At 35.5% G+C, this 21675-nt stretch overlaps 1 protein-coding gene and 1 non-coding gene across 2 annotated transcripts; both read right to left on the bottom strand.

Moving 5' to 3' along the window:
• Positions 1 to 70: 70 nt before the first annotated feature.
• On the bottom strand, positions 71 to 142 carry TRNAD-GUC (transfer RNA aspartic acid (anticodon GUC)). The gene has a single exon. It is a non-coding gene; the product is annotated as a tRNA-Asp (tRNA).
• A 980-nt stretch (positions 143 to 1122) lies between these two features.
• Positions 1123 to 18370, bottom strand: LOC132311723 (uncharacterized). The gene is made up of 7 exons (XM_059809785.1): positions 18066 to 18370; positions 8004 to 8147; positions 7081 to 7148; positions 6764 to 6814; positions 6583 to 6642; positions 6038 to 6484; positions 1123 to 1637 (listed from the first exon to the last, which is right to left on the bottom strand). The coding sequence occupies exons 1-7, from the start codon at positions 18208 to 18210 to the stop codon at positions 1599 to 1601; spliced, it is 954 nt and encodes a 317-aa protein (XP_059665768.1). The 5' UTR covers positions 18211 to 18370; the 3' UTR covers positions 1123 to 1598.
• Positions 18371 to 21675: the final 3305 nt, after the last annotated feature.

Raw genomic sequence — 21675 nt, 5'->3', positions numbered from 1 at the left:
TAAATGGTGCTTTGGCTATCTATCATAATTATTATTTTTCCTTTATTTCTAATGATAAAAAATTTGGATTCGCCGTTGCCGGGGATCGAACCCGGGTCACCCGCGTGACAGGCGGGAATACTTACCACTATACTACAACGACATTTTATGAGTACGCATATATACCTATAATAAATCATAAAGATACAAACTTTAGTGAGGTTGCCAATATTTTCCAAAGGTGACACAGAAGTTTGAAACCATGAAAAGTTGAAAACTTTCCCCAACCAAAAGGGGAAAAAAAAAATTGGAAATTCATTTTTTTCAGCTGTTTTTAGAAAACTATTTTATTAATATTAAAATATTTGTTTTCAAATAGTATCACAAAAACTCTAATTTATTTTTATTTTCGAAGTATTTGAAAATATTTTTTTAGATAAATCAACATGGCCTTATATTCTTGAATTTTGATCTAAATTCGATCCAATAACTCGGATATGAATTGAATATTTAATCCAATAACCCGTTAATGATCTGAATCTGATAATTCGTTAGTTAAACAAATCAAATATGAATTATGGTCGATTCGATCTGAAATAATTTATTATATAATATGTTAAACATATATAATCTAATTTTATAATATATATACTAATATTTATATATTGTCAAAATATTCTTATCATTATTTCTTCCTCCTCTCCTGCGTACTCTATTTTTTTCTTATTCCAAAGTTTTTATTCTAAAACAAAGAGTAAAAGATCTAATTTTCTTTTTTCATATTTTATTTATCTTTATTTATTTTTTATTATTCTCTTTTCACATTAATTTTATTTTACCAAAAAAAGAAGTACACACCCCCCTTATCCAATCGGACCGGATTATCAGATTGGATATCCATTTGTTAACAAATCAAATATGAATTGATTCTCACAAAATATCCATCGAATTATCAAATCAAGTATCAGATTCAGATCGGATCAGCCCTGATCTGACCAATCTACTTATGATAGGTGCCCTAATTGCACAACTGTTTTCAAACATCAAACTGGATCTTCATATGGACATATTAAGCAGTGCCAAGAATCAAGCCAATTGTCTACAAAGACAAGTGCAGAGAGAGAGAGGTATAGAGTAGAGGCATAGGAGAAACATTTGATTACAATTATTGTGCAACTTGAATCCTTGAAGGCATGGATTTCAAATAGCTCTTACATATAGTTATCTGAAATTCACACACATAATTCTCACAAATCCATCAAATTATATTTCTCACACAATTGAACCTAAATTTATTTAAAATCCTCCAATTCACATGGAACCTTATAACTAACTTCAAATCACGGAGACCCTAGAAGGAACTATATACGGTTGCATATACAAGATAAGGAAGGAAGACGATGCATAACTACGTCTCTAGCTCCTTTTAAGAGCAGCAGCTGCACTATACCTGTGCAAAATCATATCGGTGCATCTCTAATAAATTCTTCCTTTTGGATTTTCTGCGGGACTGTTACTAATTCTTGCTTTTACTCGTCTCTGGATGATGCGAAGGCTATTTGAGCTCAAGTTTGGCTCTTGGACAGAGAAATTTTCTTCTCCCTGAGAATGCATGGAATTTATGATGGACCAAGCGCTCTCAATGCCGCAACAAAAATCTGGATTTTAAAGGATGGAATCAGTAAAGTAAATAATTTAATATAAGTACCAACATTCCAGCAATGTGACAGTACAGTATTGAAGTTACTAGGAAAGAAAAGGCAAGCCATCCTTGGTAAACTGCCTCTTGACATCAAATGATGTCGTTTTCCTTCATTATTAAGAAGGCGGGTTTTGCTTATTTATTTGTTTATTTTTATGATTATTATTACTAATACTATAGACATTATTATTGGTGCTCTAAAGATGGGAATGATGCCAATTTCTGAAATTTGAGATCATTATTCCCCTAGTATAAAATGTAGCACACTTTCTCGAAAAAATGAGTATCAAAGTTGGAGGAGAGAGTTATTGACAGCTAGTAGAAGATACCAACCTTAATTTTAGGTGGAACTTGGTCAGGTCTAACTCGGACAACCCAAGCCCAACCCGAAAATTTGGTGAACTTGGATAGAATATTTGAGATCTCGGGATTGGGCTTGGATTTAAATTTCAAAGGACAAATTCTTTTAGAACGGGACTTGGGCAATGGTTTCCTCCAACTGAATAGGGCCAAAAAAAAAATTACAAAGTTTTAAGACTATCAATGCTAGTCCTATAACTGATGTTAAACTTGCATGTTTTACTTTATGGTCACATTTATTACCGATTTTAGAACATGTAAACAAGTTTTGTTATAGTTGTAAATTATTGTGGTTTGGTTGATTTTATTATGAATTCTTACGACATGATATGCACAGTTTCATTAAAGTTACATATACATGGTTTTAATGTTTAATGCTTACGCTTTAACATGTTCTTTTTTTTTTCTTTATACTTTTTGTTGAAAATTCTGTTTGTTAGCATGCTATATTCACCTAGTTAACTTGTTTGATCAGCTTAGATTTTTTTGAAATTTGGGCAACCTGAATAACAACATGAGGTACTCGCACAGGATGGCACGAGCTGAGTGGTGTGCGCTGAGGGGTCAGCACCTTGGCTTGGAGCAGGCTGACTCTGCCCAAGTATGACCGCCCCTACTTAATTTAACCACCCTCATGTACAGCACATGCGTCAAACTTTTAAGTACCTTTATTTTTATTTATTACTTTTTAAAATTTGATAGGCAAGCAGGTGAATAAGCTCAAGCAAAGACTAGAGCACATCTGTGGCAAGCATTCCTAAGTTCCTAACTAATGTCTCTCACTGGGTGGTGAGTCATTTAATTAGCGTTAAGTTTTTTTTATTGGTAGGTTCAGCACTAAGACATTAAAACGTTAAGGATCATCACTATTTGCTTCCAATAGTGGGGTGGTGTAAAAGAAGGCTCTAGAGGTGGATGGATCAAAGGAGCTAGGAATCTTGCGTAGGTGGTCTTACAAATAGCATTATGAAATGATGGGGGGAGCTTTTCACATTCCATTACTTTGTGGTGGAAAGATCAGGGTCCCATATGATGTGTGGTGTGATAATGCAGATTTAAGTCACGGGATTTCTGATGTTTTCTGTATCTCAAGGGATAAGGAAGCACCTAAGGTGGAGTGCATTGCATTTTTTGAAGCAGAGTGTTGTGAGGGGTTGAGGGTTGGACCAAGTGATTTTTGCTAGAGATACTTCAGTATGTGAGGATTAGAGATGAGGTAGAGGTGGTAGATGTATAGAATTTCCTTGGAAGAGTATATCGCCTACAAAGGGTACCCTAAAGGTTCCTTTGCTTGAAAGACCGCTTTGGAGGCAATTATTCCCATCAATAATCTGAAGGGTAGAGGATAGCCAACAATCAACACATACCGCTGGCCTGTTGCACCCCAAGGTAAATGCAACGTGAAAGATTTCTAATTGTGATTTCTTGTATTTTTCTATTTTTTGCATTATGACTGCTCATATTTTCTGCATGCCACTCATTTAAAGGTTCAGCTAGCATATATAGAGGAAGGTTAGTGGGGGCAAACTTCTATTCCCTTCACTTTTATACCCCATCTGGTTGTCTGTTGGCCTAATCATGCCCTTCTTGTGCCCACATTGTACATCATTGCTGCCTACTAATAAAATTAATGTTACCTATTTTAATGCCTAGTTCCTCACTTGTTGGCTAGCTATGTGTGTGAATTTAAGGTAAACCTCATTGGTGGGCTTGCTTGTGAGCAAATAAGACAAGAGCTATACAACTCCTCTCTTGTGCCTATAAAAGTCCACTGTGACACCTAGTTATGCAATTCACTGGTGCAACACATTTTCCCAGAGAACATGGAAAAAGAAGACTATGGGAAAACATAAAAGAAAATGAATGTAATAGCTGCAGATAAGATAAGAGGCCACAACTGACGTTAAACTTACATGTTTTACTTTATGGTCACATTTATAATACCGGTTTTAGAACATGTAAACAGGTTTGGTTATAGTTGTAAATTATTGTGGTACATCATAGTTTGGTTGATTTTATTACGAATTCTTACAACATGATATGCATAATTTCATTAAAAGTTACGTATTATTGGTTTTAATGCTTCATGCTTACGCTTTAGCATGTTCTTTTTCATTTTGGTTGAAAAATCTGTTTGTTAGCATACTATATTCACCTAGGTAACTCTTTTGATCAGCTTAGATTTTTTGAAAGTTTGGGCAACCAGAAGGACATGAGGTACTCGCACAAGACGGCACGAGTTGTCTTGGGTCTTGGGCATGGTGTGGGCTAAGGGGTCATCACCTTGGGTTGGCGCAGGCTGACTCTGCCCGAGTACGACTCCCCTACTTAATTTAACCACCCACATGTACAGCACATGCATGAAACTTACCTTTATTTTTATTTATTTCTTTTAAAAATTTGATAGGCAAGACTTATCAAAAAAAGAAATTGATAGGCAAGCAGGTGAATAAGCTCAAGCAAAGACGAGAGCATGTCTGTGGCAAACGTTCCAACCTCATGTCTCTCACTATCCCATTATTGGTTGTGAGGAAATTAAAATATATATATATATATATTCAGAGGGTTTGCCTATGGGGCTGAGTGGTGAGTCATTTAATTAGCATAAGTTTTTTTAATTGGTTAAGGGTGGAGGTTTAGCCCAAGGCATTAAAAAGTCAAGGATCATCAATATTTGCTTCAAATAGGGCGTGTGTGTGTGTGTGTGTGGTGTGTGTGTGTGTGGTGGTCGGGGGGGGGGGGGGGGGGGGGGGGGGGGGGGGGGGGGGGGGGGTTGGTTAGGTATAAAAGAAGGCTCTAGAGGTGGATGGATCAAGGGAGAGAGGAATCTTACGCAGGTGGTCTTACAGATGGCATTATTAAATGATGGGGGATCTTTTTGCATTCCATTACTTCTTGGTGGAAAGATCAGGGTCCCATATGATGTATGGTCTGATCATGCAGATTTAAGTCACAGGATTTCTGATGTTTTCTGTATCTAAAGGGATAAGGATGCATCATCTATGGCGGAGTGCATTCCATTTTTTGGAGCAGAGTGTTGTGGGTGTTGTGAGGGGTTGGGGGTTGAACCCTAAGTCACAGAATTCTTCTAAATTGATGTCGCTTTCACGCTTTGTGCCACTCCCGCTCCCACTCTCGCTCCGATTCCTATTCTGTATGACTTAAATTTTTTTGCTTTCCCGCTCCCGCTCCCGCTCCCGCTTTATGTGACTTAGGTCAACTTGGACCAAGTGATCTTTGCTAGAGATACCTCAGTATGTGAGGATTAGAGATGAGGTGGAGGTGGTAGATGTATAGAATTTCCTTGGAAGAGTATATGGCATATAAAGGGTCCCCTAAAGGTGGATTCCTTTGCTTGGAAGACCGCTTTGGAGGCAATTCTTACCATCAATAATCTGAATGGTAGAGGATAGCCAACAATCAACACATACCACTGGCCTGTTGCACCCCATGGTAAATGCAACGTGAAAGATTTCTAATTGTGATTTCTGGTATTTTTCTATTTTTTGCATTATGACTGCTCATATTTTCTGCATGCCACTCATTTAAAGGTTTGGCTAGCATATATAGAGGAAGGTTAGTGGAGCAAACTTCTATTCCCTTCACTTTTATACCCCATCTAGTTGTCTGTTGGCCTATGCATGCCCTTCTTGTGCCCACATTGTACATCATTGCTGCCTACTATTAAAATAAATGTTACCTATTTTGATGCCTAGTTCCTCACTTGTTGGCTAGCTGTGTGTGTGAATTTAAGATAAACCTCATTGGTGGGCTTGCTTGTGAGCAAACAAGACGAGCCACACAACTCTCTCTTGTGCCTATAAATGTCCACTGCGACACCTAGTTATGCAATTCACTGGTGCAACACATTTTTCCCGAGTACATGGAAAAAGAAAAGTATGGGAAAACATAAAAGAAAATGAATGTAATAGCTGCAGATAAGATAAGAGGCTGCATATTTACTTGGGGGGGAAGGAACTATAAGAGAATGCATACCTTAGAAGAAGCCCCAGGATGCCGGCCTAGTTCTGCGTGAGGATATCCTTTGTGGTTACTTCTATTTCCTTCATACTCGGAGCAACCACTTTGCTCTTTTTCACGCCAAACCTTAGTGCCCACTTTATCTGCTGCCGCATTATCTTCAGCCAAAGATTTGCTTTTTCTCTGATCCATTCTTCTAAAATCATTGTTATTTCTATTCGCAATAACGTTAGTTTGAAATTTCTGGTCTTTCTTTGAGAACTGTGTCGCTGCTGCACGTGCACCAGCTATGGCCGCGCTGAGACTTGATGATTTCTCCACTTCAGATGATTTAGAGTCAAGGAAGTGAGCAGAAATCGATCCTGGCTTCAAGGAAAAAGGATCTCGTGGATTTGGAAGTGGAAACTTTACTGGTAGTGGACTTTCAACTGGAACAAGAGCTCTCACTGCAGCCTCATATATCTGTGACAGTTACATGGAGAAGAAGAGCATAAGTCGAATACTAGAACAAACACACTTGTACACGCACAGGAATGCCAAATTTTAAGCTCCATGAATACCTTCCTTTCCATGTCATAAACGCCTTGATATCCTCGCATCTCAAGTGGATCTGATAATCTCTGCATTGGTTAGGGAAATGATTCAATCACCGTCAAAATATATACATACACGTGTATACTTATGGAACATGGAAAATATTGAACTGAAACATATAGCAGTTTACGGTACAAAAGTACATACTTGTGGCTGTTCACATAACCAGCAAAATTTTGTTAGTCCTTCTAGCCTCACCTGCAGTGGGAGAAATGGTCAAGATTACGGTCAACAAATATAAAATAGCATGTTGATACAGATGAAATAACCAAGGGCCTAACCCAAGTGATATGTCGTCCTCCTCCCTCATGAAAGGTTGAGGGTTCAAGTCCCATTGGGACAATAGTGGGAGTGTTTCTTGGGTGTGTGTGTCTTACCTATTAATATATATATATAGACTATATGAAATAATATTGTCTTGTTTATATATAGATAAGAAACAGAATAAGCTCTTGGTTGCCCACCCCTTCAGGAACCTCCTTCCAGCACTCTAGTTCCTCACTTCTAACACAGCCAACCACTTCAATGCAACCTGTGTTTTGGACCAAACCATTCTGAGTTAGTAGAACATTTATGCTATATCTGTAAACACATGCACACACCAGATATATACTCCTAGTTTCAGAGGTTTCCTATTGAAAATCTACTCTATAGTTTTTCTAGTTTTTAGCATAAGTTCCAAAATGAGAGCATAAGAGCAAGCGTATTCATGATTCAGATATGGAAAATCCTTGACAGTCAAAATTTTCAATACTACTTTAGTACTCCATCAATTATTCAACTGCAAAAGGGACCCATCAAATAAAATCAACCCAGTCCAAGAACATCCACCCAACCAGATTGACCAATTTGCACCCAAATTGGGTTAACGTCTGATCAAAATCAAAGTAAGATATACTACTATTAACAGGAGACACCAATAAACTTCAACGCATTCTGATTGAGGTATAGTGCCCATGTAAGCACCTTTGCTACATAGGCACCACCAAGATGTCAGCAAAAATGATATCACCAGTAAGTGAGTATAAAATAAGGCATAGCTCTATGACAATGCAAAAATTACAACTCAAAAGTTTTTTGCTTGTTTTATTTAGTACAAATAAATAAAAGAATATAGACATGTTCTCAATTCTAATCCCCCTCCCCCCCCCCCCCCCAAAAAAAAAATAATAATAATAATAATAAAAATAAAATAAAACAAAACATATAACAAAAAAAATAAAAATAAACCCTTCTCGAAAAGGTAAAGACACAGTGGGAGGAAAAAAAAAAAAAAAACCATACAAATGTTCTATCAACACATTTTAAATATAAAAGGGAAACAAAAACATAAAGGACTTAGTGATTTCCAGAACCATATTACATCAGAAATTTTAAGATGAAATACCTAATAGTCTTGAAACTGGATAATGCTCTGGAAACTTGAGATCAGTAATTCCATCGACTGCATAGATTTCCCTGTAGAAATCCTCCATTGCTTTAATGGTAGAATTCTCTGGAACCTTACCAGCAGCATGAATCCAAAGCCGGCCTTTGAAAGACAAGATTTTATACATTTCAAACCAACTTTCACAAAGAACCAAATAATTACAACCTGAGCTAGATGAAAGAACAAAATAGTAATAATATGTTGAATTTGCATACTGAATAATTACATGCTTGGCTAGATGAAGTGACCAAGTAACTTGCTCACCACAAAGAACCACATTGGTAATATTTGACAAATTCCATTTTTTATTCCAAGTACAATCATGGGGAAATTGGAGGCCACATCTAATTAAAGGAGCACAACAGGATTACATTGGATTTTAATTGAGCTTCATGTATTATTATAGGGTTTAAATGACTTCACTTGTTTTTCTTCTTAATATTAAAATATGTAATTCACATTTTATGGGCGACTCTGATTATATTATGTTTGGATCCGTGATGCATTTATTTTGCATTACAAAACTGTCAGCCAAGATACCATGAAATGCAATGAATCAATAGAATGTTCATTGGAATCCACAAAGCATCCCCTTAAGCCATGTGTTCCAATCCATAACTGAAAATGGAACTCTAATATTTCTTTTATTTGCTAATAAAGAGATCAATAAATGAGTAATCATACTAGCAGTAGAAATATATAAAAAGAAGAGAAAAGAGAGAATTGCGTGAAGGTTTGAATGATATGAATTACTCATTCACAGCTCTAGTATTTATAGATAAAATGAGCACATGCTCATATTACAAGAAATGAAACTAAATCAAATCAAAATCAAATCACAACTTATTCTAAAGCATATTCTATGACATATTCTATAGCATAGTCAACTCTCTGCTATTATGGTAAGTCATACCATAAATCGTGGTATCATATATATGCTATTATATGCATAGTCAAATCTCTGCTATTATGGTAAGTTATTCCATAAATCGTGGTATCATAAATGCTAACACTCCCCCTCAAGTTGGTGCGTGGATATCTGAAACGCCTAACTTGGACAATGCATTCTCAAACACAATCTTGCTGACGCCCTTTGTAAGAATGTCTGCAAGCTGCTGAGAGCTTGTGACAAATGGAGCGCAAATTTGACCAGAGATGATCTTCTCTTGAATGAAGTGACGGTCCACCTCTATATGCTTAGTCCTGTCATGCTGAACGGGATTTGCTGCTATGCTAATGGCAGACTTGTTGTCGCAGTAGAGTGAGAATGGAAGTGACACTGGAAGGCACAAGTCTGTCATCAAGGTTTTCAGCCAAAGCAACTCACCTAACCCAAGAGCCATAGCCCTATACTCTGCCTCTGCACTAGATCGAGAGACAACATCCTGCTTCTTACTGCGCCAAGTAACCAAGTTACCACCAATAGTGGTACAATAACCTGAAGTAGACCTCCTATCTGAAATTGAACCTGCATAATCAGCATCTGTCCAAGCCTCAACACGTAAGTGACCATGATTAGCAAACAAAATACCACGGCCTGGACACCCTTTTAAGTAGCGAAGAATCCGAATAGCTGCATCAAGGTGTGGGGCACGAGGAGAGAGTGCATGAATTGACTCACGACACTCACGGCATAAGCAATGTCAGGTCGAGTCATGGATAAATAGATGAGCTTCCCCACAAGTCGTTGATACTGACCAATATCTGACAACAACTCCCCCTCAAAATCAGCCAACCGATGATTCTGCTCAATCGGAGTATCAGCAGGACGAGCGCCAAGCTGACCAGAAGTAGAAAGCAAGTCAAGAACATACTTGCGTTGAGAGATGAAAATGCCAGTCTTGGAGCGAGCCACCTCAATGCCCAAGAAGTACCGTAGGGGACCAAGATCCTTAATCTCAAACTGACGGCCAAGATAGCTCTTAACCTCATTAATTCCGGTAGTATCATCGCCGGTAAGAATAATATCATCGACATACACAATGAGAGCAACTGTCTTACCGCCTAAATGACGTAAAAACAAGGTATGATCAGCTGCACTTTGATGGAAACCAAACTTGAGCATAGCAGTGCCAAAGCGATCAGACCAAGCTCAAGGAGACTGCTTGAGGCCATATAGAGAACGACGAAGACGACATACCATACCAGAATGAGCAGGAGAACGAAAGCCCGGAGGAGGAACCATGTACACCTCCTCCTGCAAATCACCATTAAGAAAGGCATTCTTGACATCTAACTGAAATAGAGGCCAAGATCGAATCGCAGCAACGGAAAATAATACACGGATGGTATTCATCTTGGCAACAGGGGCAAAAGTCTCTTGATAATCTATGCCATAAGTCTGAGCATAACCTTTGGCAACCAATCGGGCCTTGTAACGAGCAACTAACCCATCTGGATTATGCTTAACTATAAACACCCAACGACAACCCACAGCCTTTCGTCCAATAGGAAGCGGAACCATGTCCCAAGTCTGATTTTTCTCAAGTGCTTGTAGTTCTTCTGTCATAGCATCACGCCATTGAGGTTGTGTTAGTGCATCTGCAACACTGGAAGGAACAGAAACCGAGGCAACAGAAACAAGAAAACTCCGATAGGAGGGTGAGAGAGCATAATCAAAAACAAAATTAGAAATAGGGTAAGTACAAGAACGTTTATCCTTTCGAAGAGCAATGGGGCGATCATAAAGCGAAACAATAGCTTGAGAAGGCGGAGCTGGTGCCGAAGGAACGGGGCAGTTAATCGTGGGAGTAGAAGCTTGTACCTATTGTCTCCGACTATAAACCTATGAAAAAGGAACAATTCCCCTTGCTGGAGGGGTATCACAAGGAGGAATTATAGACGAAGAAACAGATAATGGTAGAGGAGTTGAAGACGGAAGAAGGTGATCATCCATTATATTCAATGGGAACCATTCACTCTGAGAACCAACTGAACTACTATAGTATGGTGTATGCTCAAAGAAAGAAACATCCATGGATATAAACCGCCGACGACTGGGAGGATGGTAACACCTATAACCTTTTTGAGAGTGAGAATAGCCCAAAAATACACACTTCAAAGCCTTGGGGTCAAGCTTTGTACGAGTTTGCCCCAACTGCTGAACAAAGCACACACACCCGAAGACTCGCGGAGGAATCAAAAATAGAGATGAATTGGGATGTAAGATTGAGAGTGGGGCTGCAAAGTTAAGAATCCTAGAAGGAGTCCTATTAATGATGTAAACAGCGGTAAGAACTGCATCTCCCCAAAATGACTGGGGAACATTCATGCCAATGCAGACTGCTCTGGCTGAGTCAAGGATGTGATGATTCTTTCTCTCAGAACGACCATTTTGTTGAGGAGTTTTAACATTAGCCAGCTGATGCTCAATCCCAAATTCTGTACATAACCGTTGTACCTCTCCATAAGTGTACTATGTACCCTGGTCAGATCGGAATTTTTTAACGGTACGACCATATTGAGTCTGAACCATTATCATAAAATTTTTAAAAATGGTGTATACCTCATTTTTGGTTTTCATAAGATAAACCCAAGTAACACGACTATGATCATCAATGAACAACACGAAATATCGAAATCCAAGACTAGAAGTAACTGTGCAAGGACCCCACACATCTGAATGAACAAGATCAAAAGGTGTTAAAGCAGATTTATTACTACTAGCAGGATAATTGGAACGAACATGTTTAGCCATATGACATGTTTCACAGGACAAATCTAACACTGCCACGTTGCAAAATAAAGAAGGAAATAAATGTTTCAAATAACCAAAAGAAATATGTCCTAAACGCATGTGCCAACGCATAAGCTAGGCTTTATTAGATGAAACAATATTAGAAAATGAAGCTGAATGTGCTTGAGGTGACAAAGGAGCATCCAATAGGTATAAACCGTCCACTTCACGCCCACTGCCAATTGTCCGTTTCGACACCAGATCCTGAAAAATATAATGAGAGGGAAAGAACGTTACACTACAATTTAATTGTTTGGTAACGCTACTAACGGAAATAAGATTTGTAGTCAACTTTGGAATATGAAGTGTATTTGACAAAGTTAATGAAGGAGTAACTGATATTTGACCTTTCCCAGCAATGGACGATGGAGAGCCATCCGCAAGGCGGACCTTGCGTTAGCTAGAGCAAATACTATAAGATTGGAAGAGTGAGGACATACCAGTTTGAAGCACCAGAATCAATGATCCATGGTGTTGAAGATGTAGATACGATATGTGTAGACGCAATAGTACCTAAGTGGGCATAAGTGGAGGTTGGCTGAGATGATGCCTCCATTTGGTTGAAGAATTGCTTGAACTTGTCCAAATCAGCTTGAGTTAAGGTAACTGTGGCAGAAGATGTAGAGGCAGGGTTGTCAGGAGTTGACAACGAGACTGGTTGTGTAACAGAATGTATAGAGGATCGAGGCTATTGTTTCTGTTGCGGTGGACGTCCATGTAGAGCATAACAATGAGATTTGATGTGACCAATTTTTCCGCAATAGTCACACCGTCCACGTTGTCGTCCCAGAGGAGGACCGGTGGTAGTGCTCTGAACTGATTGGGATGGTGAAGTTCCTGAAAGGTTGGGAATCCGAACTGCCATAGCAAAATGATAAACAGAAGCAACACCTAATGGATGAGTCCGACAGCTCTCATCTGACAACACATAGGAATATGCATCCTCAAGAGTAGGGAATGAAGATAAGCCCAATAAATGAACACGAGCATACTCAAACTCGTCGTTCAACCCAGCAAGAAACTGAAACACTCGATTCTTCTCCACAATTCCTGCATATAAAACTGCATCATCCGGATCCTTCCAAGAGTGGAAGGAATCATAATATGACATCTCCCAAATAGCACGAAGCGTGGCGATGTAACCTGAAACTGTCAATTCACTCTGAGAAATCCTGGTGATATCTCGCCCCAGTTGGAAAATTCGTGCATTATTCTGCCTATGAGAACAAGTGCGTTGAACTGAATCCCAAATCTGCTTGGCAGTCTTCATAAACATATAGCCAACAGCTATGTTTGGTTGCATCGAATTGACTAGCCAAGACATAACCATAGCGTTATCTGCAAACCACTGTGGATATGCCTTCTCTGACTCAGCTAGCTCTTTCTCAGAACCAGTAATATAGCCAATCTTGCCTTTGCCACCAATGAACATCTTGGCAGACTGTGCCCAAATCAAATAGTTGAAACCATCCAACTTCACTGTGGTGATTTGAAGTCCTGGATTTTCTGATGAGTTGGTGGGAAAAATGGCACCACCACCCACAGAATGTGAGCCAAGAGAATTAACAGTCGAGGACCCTGAATCTGCCATAATCTGTCACACGACAATAAAAAGAACTCCAAAAAACACCACAAATTCTGTTAATAAATCAAAGGGTCTCCTCAGACCATTAACAATGTCTCCTCAGACCATTCCCGAAAAATTCAAATACATACCTTTTTTTAAGGAGCGCTGCCCACTTACATATAGCCAGACAGCCTCCTTCTTAATATTCAGAACCTCTTTCTAAACTAATTCCCAAGCCCTTCTAGGTGTTAGAAACCAACTATCCCAATTTACCCAATCCTAGAACAGTGAAAAAGAAATTGTAAAACTTAAAAATACCTATTTTCGATCACAAAACAGCAACACAGAAAAACATGTATAGGCAACGTCACACGATGTCACAAACAGCCTAAGGTAGCTGTCGCACAAGTAGCAAGACTGCTGAAAAGTGTGGAAAGGTGTTGGCTCTGATACCAAGTAAAAATATATAAAAAGAAGAAAAAAGAGAGAATTGCGTAAAGGCTTGAATGAAATGAATTATTCATTCACAGCTCTAGTATTTATAGATAAAATGAGCACATGCTCATATTACAAGAAAAGAAACTAAATCAAATCAAAATCAAATCACAACTTATTCTAAAGCATATTCTATGGCATATTCTATAGCATAGTCAACTCTCTGCTATTATGGTAAGTCATACCATAAATCGTGGTATCATATATATGCTATTATATGCATAGTCAAATCTCTGCTATTATGGTAAGTTATTCCATAAATCGTGGTATCATAAATGCAAACACTAGCTGACACAAATTTATAGTATTCCTCGTCGCTTCAGAAATTGCAAAAATTAAAACAATATGGAAATGTATTAAAACATTAAATTTAGCAACACCAAAATGCTTCAACATCATAGTATTGCACCACTTTTGAATTTAAAATTCACCCCAAAACAGAAGTTTGCAAAGTTTGTAAAGATATGGTAACTCAAACCTTTCCCAACATCAAAATGTCTGTTCTATCCTATAAGGCTTAACCTGCTGACCTACCCAAGCGAGCGAGACAGAGAAAGAGGAACAAACCTTTTGCAGAGTTCACCCTTGCAGGTCTGAATTGAAAGTAAGACATCTATCAAACACTCATTAACAAATCTATTACAGTTGAAGAATATTAGACCTCAAAACCCTTTTTAAACGTGATGCTCTGCCAGCAGAGATATCACCTATATGTACTCGCATTAAATAGATCTATTTATAATATAGAGCATAACACTTAAATTTAATCTTCTATACTGCAAACCAAGGTTTAGACTAAATTAAATTCCTCCACTATATTTCATCGGTCTTCTTATACCTAATTTTATTTTTCCTTCTCCAGCACATTTAAAGAGATATATTACTGCTATGATGATATCATTCTTGCTCATAAATCACTTGACCCAGAAAAAATAAAACTAACATTCTTTGCTCATAAAGTTCCTCAAAAACGATTCTTTGGAGGAACAAAGTTTCAATAATCTCAATAATGGTATTGTAATTTCATACAGAATTATTTTGGTATATAAAATTTGGTAGACTGAAATTCTCCAGTGTAAAGTCTAAACTCTCATACTAATTCAAAAAATCACTAGCATAAAGTAAGCAGCTAATCAAATTATCTGCTAAGTTGTTAATACATTTAAGCAAATTGAAATAATTAACTACACGAAGACATAAATGCATATACACAAACAACCAAACATCATTTTAAAGAATATACACTTCTAATCTATTTTCATTCTACTAGTAAACAAAATCCATATATCTATATCCATTATATAGAGCATGTCACTATCTCTTAGTAGGCCCCATCTTCCAATATTATATTGTAAAATTTTATTCAAAAAAAAAAAAAAAAAAAAAGACAAATACGAAAATTCACAAGGAATCTCTCACTCTTCTAACCCCCTTTCTAGGCCCTCCCTATACTCCGTCAGAATAATTTTGGGTTTTTTTTTTTTTTTTTGATAAGGCATAGGGTTTTGAGAAGAATATTGAACCAAACCCTAAGATCTAACTAAAGTTGCGCAAAGAGGGGGACGAATAGTTTTTAATTCAAATTCTAAGAACTCTAACTAACTTTAAAACTTAACAAAATTAATAGTAACTTATATACCGAATCAGCTAGCAAGCATATAATTTAAACCATCCATAATACATATAACGATGAAAGCAATAAAAATAAATCAAACACATTAAACGCCAAATTTTACATGAAATACTCAAATGGAAAAAAAATAAAGCCACGGGACCACCAATGGGCATTAACCAGATGGTATGATCTCTCCTCCTCAAAGGGGAGGTTGACTGTTCGAGCCCTATTAGGGGCAATATTGTGGGTGTGTGCTCGCTTTCTTTAACTTTTGGGGAGAAAAAAAAAAAACAAGGGACTTACAAAGGCAAATTAAAATCCACTATGTAAGAAAGAGGTTACCCCTTCGTCCCTCCCAATCAAGACTAACGCAAGAATTTCCTAGATCCTTCCGGCTGCTTATCCGGTGGCAAATCCACTCCTCATGCAACCTGCTTTTTCATGGATTTTCAATCTACTTTCAAGTAAGGTCTACCTTCTGGATGTTTCAACAACCAATTGACACAACTCACCATATAAATGTATGATGAATGCAAAAAATAAAAAGTCTAGTAATCAATGATCACTAGAATGCAAAAGGGCTGATATAGTATGACTGGATGCTCTACTATGTTCTTCTTATGTTTTCAGAACTTTGGGTGTCTTTATATAGAGCTTAGAGTCGGAAAACATTAGAATTTTGAGTATTTTAATTCAAAAAGGAATCTAACTTTTGAACTACTCAACCAATTGAGCCAAGTGTCGATTGATTGACACTGGGCCAGTAGGCTTCGATGACGTGTCGATCTATTGAAGTTTCCAGTCCTTTTAAAAATAGGATTTCGATTTTGATAAGTTTCCAAAAACACTTTTTAATGCATATATAAAAAATAAAAATAAAAGGATTTAGATGAATCAAATATGAAAAAAATAAAATAAAACCCTAATTGATGAATGCATGAACCCTAACTGGTGAGTGTTCCACTGCAAGCTACAATTACCTTGGGTATATGCAAACCTCCATATCTTCCCATGTACAAGGTGCCACAACTAACAAAACACTCCTAACAAATTACAGGCTCCAAGTTTTGATAAAAAATAAAAAATAAAAAAAAAAAAAAAATTACCAACCTAAGTCCTATAACCTCACAAGTTTAAAAAAGTTATTTGAAAAACTTTTAGCCTTCCTAGTGCACACCCTCTAACTCTATCCACCACCTCTCTACCCAACCATCTGTCTGGTTGACTCAACCTCTAGCTGCCATCACAATAGCCACCTCTTGGAGATATAATAATACTTTAAGCTATCAGATTGTGCTATTTAATTAGATACGCTATGTCATCAATTTTTACTTCATCTAATGACTGCTAGTGGATAATGATTATTAAATTGCCATTGTTTTTGCTTATTTCCATTTATTAAGGCAAAACTAACACAATACTGCCTCCTCTAATCACCCTATACATGGTGATTGTCATTGGTCACATGAGGTCGGCTTCTTGTGTGAACAATAAAATTAATGAACATGAGGACGGCTTAAGATCTCATATGAGATCCTTCCCTCTTAAAGATCATGTCTACTACGACTTTTGCAGGGTCTTTTATTTTTAGTTTTAAGAAATTGAAGAAAATATGAATTGAGAAATAGGAGCTGCAAAAGATAGTAGCATTGGTATACGTAACAAAAAGATATTGATATAGATATACAAACATGTATGGAAGGTTTGGATATGAGAGGATTTTCAGTGTTTACCAGCATCAAAACTATTTTCTTTTCCAATCGGGTGTATATTAAGCTTCAATGTAATATCATGATTTTTTGATAAATTTAGTTATTAGAGAGAGAGAGAGAGAGAAGAGAGAGGGATATTGCATTGGTTCTTTTCTACATCTTCTCAACTAAGAAGTACATACACTTCTACAAAGGTGTCAGGGTTGTGTCGGACACATGTTGGACATTGAAAGGCCCGAAACATCGCAGACATTCCCAGAAACGTGTCTGACAATTCATGCACATGTCTATAATTTTAAAATAAATTTTATTATTTCAAACATTCGTCTAACACAAAAACATGCAATGCAATAGTATTTACCAACATGAACACACCATAAATTGTCCAAACTTTTTTGTCTAAGAAACATTGATCTTTTACACAGCCAACACAAGCCGAGCATGCAAATAAAAATCTTTATATATGACAAACACATAAATGTAATTAAAAAAGTAAGAGAGTAGCATCATAAATAACATAATTTCTTTTTTTTCAGTAATTTTTTCTTTTTTGGTAAGTCAGATAAATAAATAACCTAATAACTCTTTACAGTATTCACATAACTTCATCTTATAAATTATGCCATCTTTAGTGTCGAAATCAAACAATAATTAGATGTATGGCCGTATCCAAAAATATATACATATTTATATATAACCGTGTCCTTAGATGTATGGCCGTATCCAATTTGAGCTGCTATTTCTCGGAAACAAACAGATCAAATCATCAATATATGATTGTAACATATGAAGCAGACGACAAGTAACTATCAGCGTCACTGCATACTAAAAACTGATACAAAATCAAGGTGGGTATTAGGGTTTCGGAATCAAAATTTAGGGTTTTAGTGTCTACCTCTGATAGGAGCCATCCAAGACCTGCCTTCGATGCGCTTAATGCCATAAACGAGCAGAGAAGCCCATGGTTGGTGCATGGTAATGCACGGATTCCTATATGTCCCATTGTTCGCACCTTTCACCTCTCTGTGTATGTGTGTCATTGCGTGTGAAAACTGGTGTGTGAATGATTCTCTGAAGCAATCTGGAAATTCGAGTTTGATAAAATAAGAGTAAGATTTGGAAAATATAACACTCACAATTGCGCAAGTCCGAATCCCATTTGGGAAAGCTATTAATTCCAAGGGCGCAAATCCTCTGCAGTAACTTATTGTGCGGTCCCATGCGTTGCAGCCTTAAAGACGCGTTTGACTTGAAATCAAAACAAATTAAGTCAAACAGGGTCAACGCTCTTACATGTATTTAATACTATTTACGTGAAGCAGAGTGAATCAAAAAAGCTTGAGTAAGACTCCTAACTCTTTTTTGATGTTCATGTTTCTTTCTCTTTGGTTGGTACCACATTTTGATGGTTCGAATAAAAATTAATAAAATTAAAAGCTTATTAAAATAATAAAATAAGCTTTCAAGGTAAGTGGTACAGTGCTAGCAATACAGGCTATCAAAGCCTTGTTGGATTGTGCTGATGTGGCTAGCAACAGTATATTATTATTTTTCAGGCACGGTATGGGTTAATTAATATCTATTATTTTATTATTTTTTGTTTTACTTTTTTAATACATTTAATATTTTGAGTAAAAGAAATTAAAAATACATTTATTTTTTTGTTTGCTTGTATTTTTTAAAACGGCTACTTTTTCAATCAATTGAATTTTTTTTTTTATTATATATTGTTATCTTTTAGTCACGGTATGGGTTAATTGATATCTATTATTTTATTATTTTTGTTTGTATTTTTTAAAACGGCTACATTTTCAACCACTTGAAATTTTTTTCATTATATATTTGAATAGAATACTTCTTTTAATATATTTAAATTAATATATTTTCTCATAATTAAATAAATCAAAAATACATTACATATTTTCTCACAATTACATAAATAAAATAAATAAAAAGACATTACATATTTTCTCACAATTACATAAATAAAATAAAAAAGACATTACATATTTTCTCACAAATAAAATAAAATTACATATAAAAGGAAATAGTAACGAAAAAAAAACCCATTTCTAACAGTATGATTTTTAAAAAAAAAAAAAAAAAAATCATATATATTTGTTGACAAATTTTTTTTAAAAAAAAATTCAAAAGACTAAGAAATAGAAATCATAAATATTTATTTCAAAATAAATAAAAAATAAAAAAAATAAAACAAAGGGAGAAGAGCCGTTGCACCAGTGGTGGGCCTTGTTTGGCTCGCAATAGCTTTGTTACTTGTTACGAGATCCTTTGCTATTTTTCCTCTGGGTCCCACAAATTGCTTGCCTTATACCAAAGCAAACACTAGCAATACTGACTCCCTAACTAGCAATAAAGGCTTTACACCGGTTGCTCTCAGAGAGGGCGGTAAATAAAAAAATAAAAAAAATCCTAGTTTCAGTATCTCTTTGGCTTCCAGGTTGGGCTCGAAGACCTCATTTAAATTCTTTGCTACTATTTTAGTTTGATCACATGTGAGTACATGGAAGAAGCCACAAAAGGCAACTAAAAAGGTGGAGAGAATTAATAGTTTAGCTTAATTTGATCTCCAAAATACAAGAATAAGAAAATTTAAATATAAAAATACTCTCTTTTTAATATATATAAATTATCTGCGTGTGTATATATATATATATATATTCAATTTTGGGTAAGTAGGAATATTCAAACTCTGAGTTCAGCCTGTTACAGTCGCATTCCCATTTTCTGCAGTTGTGACTGGCAGCCTCTCTCTCACTAGTTCAACTTTTGAGATTTCGCTATTTATTTGATTTTGACGCTATCATCATGAGATTTTCCTTTCGTTATCATGCATTTAAATTGGTTCTCTCTCTCACTCATATGGGTATTTGGTTTTATAAAAATACCCATAAATATATATATATATATATATATATATATATATATATACACACACACACACATATATACATACGGGTAGCTGAACCATTTAATTCAATTTATTTGAATTAAAAATTATAAAAATAGTATTTAAAACATTTAATGAAAATATTCATGAGTTTAAAGTTTTTTGAAACTGTTGGGCTATTCAATTTGTTTGAATTAAATTATTATGTGTTTTTATTTAATGTGACTTTTTTTGTGAAAAAAAAAATTCAAAAATGTTAAGAAATTAGCTACACTCTATAAATATAATTTTAAGATTTTTTATTTTTAAAAAATTAAAAAATATTAAGAAATTAAATTAGACAGAGTCACCTTACACTTTTATACGTAGTATATATATTTATTGATAATTTCATTGAGAAGGTAATAACTATTATTTATAGATATAATGGAAAACGGTAAGTCACTTTAGAATTATTGGGTAGCTGAACCATTTATTTCAATTCATTTGAATTAAAAATCATAAAATAGTATTTAAAACATTTAATGAAAATATTCGCGAGTTTAAAGCTTTTTGAAACTGTTGGGCTATTCAATTTATTTGAATAAATAAAACACACTTTCTTAAATTTTTTTAATTTTTTAAAAATAAAAAATCTTAAAATTATATTAATAAAGTGTAGCTAATTTCTTAACATTTTTGAATTTTTTTTTCACAAAAAAAATCACATTAAATAAAAACACATAATAATTTAATTCAAATAAATTAAATAGCCCAACAGTTTTAAAAAGCTTTAAACTCACATCGACAAAACAGTTAAACATTTTAAAAAGTTAATCAGATGAACAAGGTTAATCATCTTTCAAAAACACTCAAGTAACATACAATGTCTTACAAAAAGTAACTTTAACTCTTATCATATGAATTACCTACCAAAATTGAAGAGCAATTATAATGATTTTACTACAAAAAAATATACCAATTAAAATAATATTTTAAATTCATCAATTGAAAAATGACAAATCTCCTTATATGTTTTACCTTAGAAAATAAAGTGTGATCGATTATATCCAATAAGGGTAACAAGTTAGAAGAAATAAAGCAATTGGTATGACAATCGTACATTCAAACTCTTAATCAATCGATGAATGAAATATAGAGAAATACATAAAATGTTCGGCGAAAAGCATGAAATGAATTGAAAAAAAAAAGTCATAGCAAAAGAAGTGGTAGTGGGAACATTTGTCCTATATATACAAATCGAATCGGGCAGATCTTTACCCAGAGTAGATCATAAACCTTGATTTATTCCACTATTATCAACCTTCTAGTATTTTGAATGAAATCATTGTAAGAACCATTGAAAAGTCGTTAATTAAATGTTTTTGGAAGAAGTTACACCACGCACAAAAATACAAGATTAGGAGCAAATACAAAAAAAAATCTTACCTCAATGGTTCATCACTCATCCCTTTTAAACGTTTGTTGCATCCCAGTAAAGCACACAATTCACCATTACAAAGCTTCACGCATTTGAAATGCTTATGAGAAAATGTAGGGAATTATTGGTCTTAGAATTAGTTGTAAATGAATTCTTAATAGGTCTGAAAAAAAT

The sequence above is a fragment of the Cornus florida genome, unplaced genomic scaffold, assembly GCF_030987335.1.
Source record: "Cornus florida cultivar Cherokee Brave unplaced genomic scaffold, ASM3098733v1 CherokeeBrave_3.0.0_Hap2_Chr06, whole genome shotgun sequence".
NCBI lineage: Eukaryota > Viridiplantae > Streptophyta > Magnoliopsida > Cornales > Cornaceae > Cornus > Cornus florida.
Note: the sequence above shows the minus strand (reverse complement) of the source record. Positions and strands in the feature narration are given on the sequence as shown.